The sequence below is a fragment of the Penaeus vannamei genome, chromosome 23 (genome assembly GCF_042767895.1).
Source record: "Penaeus vannamei isolate JL-2024 chromosome 23, ASM4276789v1, whole genome shotgun sequence".
NCBI lineage: Eukaryota > Metazoa > Arthropoda > Malacostraca > Decapoda > Penaeidae > Penaeus > Penaeus vannamei.
The window spans coordinates 34,559,824-34,568,344 of NC_091571.1; the positions used below are offsets into that span (position 1 = coordinate 34,559,824).

General features: G+C 38.8%; 1 protein-coding gene across 1 annotated transcript; it reads right to left on the minus strand.

The window, feature by feature from the left end:
- Positions 1 to 256: 256 nt before the first annotated feature.
- Positions 257 to 6,478, minus strand: LOC113802173 (prolyl 4-hydroxylase subunit alpha-2; the record flags this gene model as incomplete). The annotated part of the gene is given in 9 exon segments (XM_027352698.2): positions 257 to 389; positions 1,106 to 1,211; positions 1,791 to 2,035; positions 2,471 to 2,704; positions 3,466 to 3,653; positions 4,429 to 4,608; positions 5,039 to 5,196; positions 5,533 to 5,726; positions 6,395 to 6,478. Coding segments are annotated over 8 exon segments (1,438 nt in total), but the record flags the coding sequence as incomplete, so codon positions are not given.
- Positions 6,479 to 8,521: the final 2,043 nt, after the last annotated feature.

Here is an 8,521-nt window from a genome sequence, read left to right on the forward strand (position 1 = left end):
AAAAACTACTATGAAGACAACTCAGGCTTATGGAAATTCATTTTGGCGCCCCTCATTTTCATCGGAAAGAGGGGCAGTTACCCCCCCCCCCCCTGCCAAGCACGCCACTGATCTCCACCAAAACACACAAAATAACATTAAAACGAAAACAAAAACAAAAGTGACGCAGAATCTAACTTCACTTGAGGGAGAGAGAGAGAGAGAGAGAGAGAGAGAGAGAGAGAATCTAACTTCACTTGTTTTCTTTCGGACGCACCTGCTCTCGGCGCCTCCACGTAGGTTAACAGGGTAGCCAGTCGCTCACCAGCCTTCTCGCTGTGAGGTCTCCTGGCTGGGCCGTGGGTGTCCCTGTGTGCCTCGTATGTGCCGCCCATGCCGTAGTTCGTGACCTGGTGTGTGGGCGTGATGTTAGTGGTGATTATGAGAGATTTTAAAGAAGGGAAGATTCATAGGGTTGATGACATGCGATTGAGATTTCTGGAGCTGTTTCGTTTTGTTTTTCTTCTTCTCCCCCTTCGTCTCCTTCTTATTCTTATTGTTATTCCCCCTTCCGCGCCCGCTTCCCCTTCTCGTTCTCCTTCTCCTTCCCCTTCTTCTTTTCCTTCTAATTATCCTTCTTCTCTATCTTCCCCCTGTCCTTCCCCTTCCCCTTTTTCTTTATTTTCCTTGAAGATCAGAGGTTTGGCATTTTTTGTACCCATGCACGCTTCACTTGCATAAAGTTATCGCATCACAATACAATATCAGCGGCAGTCAACAAAATTTACAAAATAGTCTCTCTCTCTCTCTCTCTCTCTCTCTCTCTCTCTCTCTCTCTCTCTCTCTCTCTCACTCTCTCTCTCTCTCTCTCTCTCTCTCTCTCTCTCTCTCTCTCTCTCTCTCTCTCTCTCTCTCTCTCTCTCTCTCTCTCTCTCTCTCTCTCTCTCTCCATCTCTCTCTCTATAATATATAATTCACGGCTTACCATATACGATCAACGAGACACACATACAAAAAAAATGGCTTACCATGCAAGATCAACCACAGACAAACAAATTTAACAAAATTATTATACCCTATTTTGGCTTATTTTACAAAAGCCTCATCCTTTTCTTTTTTGGCTTACCATATAAGGCTCGGAGGCAGCATCGTCCACCACCACATCGATCAGCTGACTCAGTCGAAAACCCACGTTCTGGAGAGCAGGTTCGTCCTTGTCCTGAAGCCACGTGCTGGTCAGAGAGAAATACAGAATAATTATCACTTTAACTCTATTTCCTCAGATATAAAAGTAGTCGAAAAAATTACAGATTAGAGAAGTATTCGGGACATTAGAGGGAAATCTGTGTATATAATAGTTTTAGGATATTATATGAAACGAGCTTGAGATATTGGATTTTAGGAAGAAAAAAATCTGTTTGGCGACGTGATGTTAATTAGGACAAAATTTGAGGGCATGCGCATGTACTGTGTTTCTTTATTAGTTTATAACTTATGATCGTAATTATGATTAATACAATTGTCCTATTTTACTTACACACACCCATGTGTATATATCTGTATCCATCTATCTATCTATCTATATACATGTATATATATATATATATATATATATATATATATATATATATATATATATATATATATATGTATGTATGTATGTATGTTTGTATATATCTAGATATTCACATATATATACATATACACATACTATATATATATATATATATATATATATATATATATATATATATATATATATATATATATATATATATATATATATTAGAATACACTGCATGCATACTAACTGTTTCAGCGTCCAGCCACTCTGGGTCCCGTTCTCATTGGTGCCATAAGCCGGGTTATGCGGCGTGTGCAGAAGGTGACCTGCTTTAGCCTTGACCTCTTCAGCTTCTCGCGGCCTCATGACCTCGTACACGACGGTGATATAAGGATCTAGAGAGAGGACTTCCACCTTGAAAGGAGCAAGCAGGAGCCAAGCGCTGTTCCCTGCCATGTAGCGGCATGTCAGCTGAGACGTTACCTGTACCGGCTGGAAAAGGTAATACAGAGGGGTGTAAATAGCAGGTGTTTAGCGACGCAATATCATTTTATTTTGGGTGAACTGTAGGTTTTTATGCTGCTAGGAAACTTATGAAGAAATTAATACAGCATAATGACCAGATAATACTCCCTTACACCCAGAAAACAGAGAAAAATAATACCCTGATTATCCCCCATTACTGAAAATTTCTCAACACATTTGGTCAGTTTGTTAAAATTGTGAGGCCCGACCCAATGAATATTTATAAATAAGGACATGCATATATGAATAAATGCATATATGATTAACTACCTGATAGATATACATTTATCTATCAACCTCTCCGGTAGATATGCATGTCTAGAAAAAACAGATACGCATTTACTTCTGTATATAGCTATTATTATTATCATTATTAATTATCTCAAATGGCGCAACACTCACTCTCAGGTCTTCGCCGCGGCACAGACGTTCCACCTGCTGTAGTTCCACCAGCTGTCGATAATTCCTCATCCACGTGCTGTTGACGTGCCTCTTCAGGAACTCCGTGCCCACCACCACCTCTGAGAGCTCGGGCGTCAGCGTGGCACTCCCGCGGGCACGAGCCTTTGCGAAGGGGCGCGGTGCCGTGGCGTGGGTCAGGGAGCGGGGCCCGCGCATGTCCAGCACGTGGTCATGCTGTGGCAAAGATGCGTTTAGGGTTATGTATAGGTATGTAGATAGATATAGATATAAATATAGATATAGATATGAATATGGATATAGAAATGGATATAGATATAGATATGAATATAGATATAGATATAAACACAAATATGGATATGAATATAAACATAGATATGAATATAGATATAAATATGTCTACTCGTATGCCCACACATTCAAGTTTCTCCTCCTTTTCCCTTCCCCTTCCCTCAATCTCCCTCTCCCATCCGCTCTCCCCACTCTCCCTCTCCCTCTCTCCCCACCCTTTCTTACCACTCTCCCCTCCCTCTTTCTCACCACTTTCCTTTTCCCTCTCCCCACCCCCTCTCACAATTCTCCCCCACCCCCCGCTCTTCCTATCCCCCTCCCTCTTCCAACCCCCTCTCAACCTCTCTCTCTCCTCCCCTCTCTCTCTCTCACCACTCTCTCTCCCTATCTCACACCATTCTCCTTCTCCATCCCCCCATCCCCTCTCACCACTCACTCTCCCTCTCTCTCTCACCACCACCCTCTCCCTCTCCCAATCCCTTCTCCCCACTCGCCCTCCCCTTCTCCCCATCCCCCTCTCTCTCCCCAACCCCCTCTTCCCACTCTTCTTCTCTCTATCTCCCTCCCCTCTCTCCCCACCCCCTCTCACCACTCACTCTCGGTCTCCCTCTCCCCATCCCCCTCCCTCTTCCCACCCACCCCACTCTCCCTCCCCACTCACCCTCCCCCCCTCCCCCCTCTCTCACCACTCTGACGGCCGTGCTGATCAACTCCTCCAGCCTCTCCGGCGTGTACTCCGCACCGAAGCCCTCTCCCTCCAAACCCACACGCGCGTGGACGTCTGCCTTCGACCTCGCCGCCCTCAGGAACTCGACCGCCACGCCGAAGAAGCCCTTGTTGACCGCCACCAGACCTATGTGGGCCAAGTCACTCACTGCGAAGACAATAGCGTACGAAATGATAAAAAGAAAAAAGCTGTTCAGGTGGTACTGTTGTCTCTGAGGAACAAAAATGAAGCAAATTTGCCTTCATTGCGAAGAAAATTGCGAAGACAATAGAATACGGAATGATGAAAAGAAAAAAGCTGTTCAAATGCTACTGTTGGGTCTGAGGAACAGGAATGAAGCAAATTTGCCTGTCTATTTGTAAACTAAGAAGCGTTTTCTTTGTTTGCAGGTAGGGTGGTAGATTGATTTGTTGTTGTTTTTTTTAGTTTATGAATGGGTATGATTGTTTTGTTTTGTTTTTCCTAGTTTTTGGTGATTCGTATTCTTGGTTTATTCATGAATATGGTTAATGTCTTTGAAAGTTGTAGTCGTTTTTTTTTACGTGCAAAAATGTGCTATATTAAATTCTAATGTAGTTTATTGGAGAGAATAATAATTCTACCTTTTTTATTTCAGAAAAGAGCATAAGGATCATACAGTTCATAAAAAAGCAAAAGAAGCATATTTTTACTTTTATCTTATTTTGGTAAGTGTTAAGTGATTAGTTTTATGTATTGCAGATACTTTACGTGTTCTATTTCTGGAATCACATAGTAAAATAATACATTTCTTTCTGAATGCTGATTAATATAGAATTTACCTTTTAATTCATGTAACTGATAAATCTATTTAGTCTAAATAAAGCCATTCTTTTATTTTCTTTCTTTCCTCGTCAACAACCCAACTCGAATCTCACTGAATAACGAATCATAAAACAATTACTCGAAAGCGTGTGGTATGACGAATCTCTCTCTCGATCTACCGTAGCATGGAGACCCCCGCGCGCTAATTCGGTCGTATTGAGACGGTAAACATGCGCCAGTCTCGCCAGGGATTCGGACGCGCCAATCAGGTCGTCGGTGTTCGGAAGGAGTTCTCTGTCCGGACGCGAAGCCAGGTGTTCTGGAATGGGAGTGTGGGTTAGGATTTTGTTTTTGAATTGATTAGAGTTGTGCGAAATGGAAGGGAGGTCATTGGCTTTTTTGTCACTGTTGGATTTGTTGTAATTGTCACGTATTTTCATCATGATTGTTCCGTTGGCAAGAATGATCAGTCATTTGTCCTTTCTTCAGAATATTGAAAAAGAGAGTATGTCATAACTTACATTTATCAAAATCTTAAAAAGAAAAAAAATATATATATATATATATAAAAGGCTAACGACTATTAATCAGACCCTCTAAAACAAACAGATATTACTGAAAATATTTTTCTTGAAAAAAGAAAGACGCGTCACCACTAAAATCTCCAGAAACAAATCCACAAAACAAAAATAATAAATAAACAAATAAACAAATAATACACATCAATCAAAATCTCTAAACCACCTTACCAATATCACCCAAAACCCCCTTAGTCTCCTGCAACACCTGATCAACGTGTTTCCACCCCCTTGACACGTGATGCAGTAAAGCAAAGGCAGCCGCTGGGTCTCCGCTTCTCGCCTTGGAGTCGCTGCTTCCTATAAGGTCCTCCCATGAAGCGACGTATCTGTAGGAATGTAAATATGAAGAATATGTACATGTGTGTGTGTGGGTGTGGGTGTGGGTGTGTGGGTGTGTGTGTGGGTGTGGGTGGGTGTGGGTGTGTGGGTGTGGGTGTGGGTGTGTGTGTGTGTGTGTGTGTTACGGTATATCGTCTTTTACGTTACCTTAGAGTTGTAATTACATAGTTATGTTTACATAAATAAGATAAAGCATATTGCATTTTTTAATAAATCCTATAACGTGATCTTAGAGTTTTAATAACGTAATATTAAAGCATTAATTCATTTGAAGTGACTGGTAATACGTTAAATCTGAACGTTAATTCCAGATTATCAAGCACCTTTTCAGAACTTCATTCAATTTGCTAAGAGAATGCATTGTCGTTCGTATCCGTGCTATGGCCTCGGATTCGTCTTTCCACAGCTGGTCAATCTGCGCCCAGGACGTGTGGAGGGCGTGTCCGTCGCAAGCCACGCCCGCGATGGTGAAAAATAAGACGAGAAACACAATCTCCGTTCTTTTTATGGCTGCCATCTGGAAGACAATCATAAAATCATTATACAAACAACTTTGCTACTGATGACCTGGTATTTCTCCACCTCACAAACAATATAAATAATCTCATTTTCGATTTAGCCATTATTCCAATGTTATTAATTACTTTTTTCTAGGTATAGTAACTTATTCTGCTTTTTTACTCCTTTTAAATACTGACACTAATTTCATCTTATTCCGAACACTAACACAATTTTGATTCACATATTCGAGCAAAACTCAAGTACATGAGCTTTCAAAACTGTTTTAGGAACACAAAAGAACTATATCAATATTACTGAAACAATTTCCGGGGAAAAACAATTTTGCTTTCCTCTATAACGCTAAAGTGTTTCTCAATTAATATTTTTATTAAGGCGAAACACTAACGGACACAATTACAATATCTCCTTTCACAATCACAATACTTCATTTCACAACCACAATAACTACTTTCACAATCACACCTCATTTCGCAATCACAATACCTCCTATCACAATCACAACACCTTCCACAATTACAATCCCTCATTTTGCAATCACAATACCTCCTTTCACAATCACAACCTCCTTCCACAATCACAATACCTCCTTCCACAATCACAATTCCTTCTTTCAAAAAATTAACCTCCTTTCACAACCGCAATACCTCACTTCACACACAGTACCTCTAACACAGCGCACTACGTTCAGTCTCAGTTTAGCGGTCCGGATGCGCTCCTCTCTGTTAGCGGATCTTGACTGGCGAGCGGTCGAGTCTAGCGAGTGTTTACCGCTACGTGACGCATCCGTGAACTCGCGCTGGCTGTCATAACTGGAGACCGTAATCGTTAGAAATGCAGCAATATGTTTTCTCCATTTTTGTGGGACGTGTGTACTTTTTTTTCTGTATTTGTTGGGTTCTTTCATCTTTCTCTTTCTTTCTTTCTCTCTCTCTCTCTCTCTCTCTCTCTCTCTCTCTCTCTCTCTCTCTCTCTCTCTCCCTCTCTCTCTCTCTCTCTCTCTCTCTCTCTCTCTCTCCCTCTCTCCCTCTCTCTCTCTCTCTCTGTATCTATCTATCTCCATATTACTACATTTATTTCAATCGATCTAATATACAGAATATTTCTCGGGAATTTTTTTTACTTTTATGTTGCTCTTTCCTTTTTCTTACCTTCTTCCATCTTTCTTTCCTTCATGCTTCCAATATTTGGATTTCGATCTTCCCAACCCCCCGGCCCCCCAAAAAAGAGTTCAAGAATAAAAAAAATAAAAAATCATATACCATTTCTCACCATTACCACAAAAAATCGAATCGCTAAGGATTAGAAGCGTCTAAAGATCTAATCGATAAGACAACGGAAGGAAACGAATAACTTATTAACCGGAAGTTACCTGAGCCTTACCTGTCACCCTTGATTACCTTTCATAACCTGAACTGCATTTGTTTTTTTTTCCATCTAATTCCATACGTACCATCCAACGCACAGTATCAATAATGAGTGATTTACGCCGTTAACTGCTTCGTTTAATTCTTTTACTCAAACTGGTGACCAATAGTTAACTGGTCTACCTGTGTGTGAGTGGGCGGGAAGACAGAGCAGTCAGTGATGCGTCTGAGACTGGCGTACCGTTAGGCTGCTCGTCAAATACTTACAAACACAATTAGGCTCGTGTAAACATATTTGTATTCATCATAGGGGGTGTTTGTAATATATATTGATTTAGTTCGAAACTGCACCGTTTATGCGTATATATCTATTAGATCAGCAAATATCTATTTATATATCTATCTATATATCTTCATATAATGTATATAAAATATATAGATATATATAACATACATATATACAAATATACATATTGTAAATATATCATATACAAATAAATGAATAAAATCTATATTTATTTATATATATATATATATATATATATATAATATATATATATATATATATATATATATGTATATATATATATATATATATATATATATATATATATATATATATATATATATATATATATAATATATATATATATATATATATATATATATATATATATATATATATTTATATATATATATATATATATATATATATATCCTATTATACTATACTATACTATATTACACACACACATATGTGTGTGTGTGTGTGTGTGTGTGTGTGTGTGTGTTTGTGTGTGTGTGTGTGTGTGTGTGTGTGTGTGTGTGTGTGTGTGTCTGTGTGTGTGTGTGTGTGTGCGTGTGAATAAATAAATATCTATATATTTGTATATCTATCTTCCTATCTATCTATCTATAGATAGATAGATAGATAGATAGATAGATAGATAGATAGATAGATAGATAGATAGATAGATAGATAGATAGATAGATAGATAGATAGATAGATAGATAGATAGATAGATAGATAGATAGATAGATAGATAGGGAAAAAGTATGATCTTACACAAAAAAAATCATAAAAATAGCCATAACTGGACTATTATACCAACAACTTGGGACTATAATATGAATGTTATTTCTGAATATGTTTGATAAATAGTAATGTCCAAGGCCAGTAAACCACTAAATATACCAAGATATCCATTGCCAATTTCTATAAAGTATATATCTAAACATTGGTTATAGAAATTTAAGAACATCCTTGTGCATAGAACCACCAGTACCTGTAGTTAGTAATTCAGAAATTCTGAAATGATCTAGTGTTTTATAGATGGGTCGAAAAATAATGAAAGTAATATCTGCTATACAAATATATATAGTATTTACACTGCAGTAAGTGAATATGCCTGACCGTCACACATAC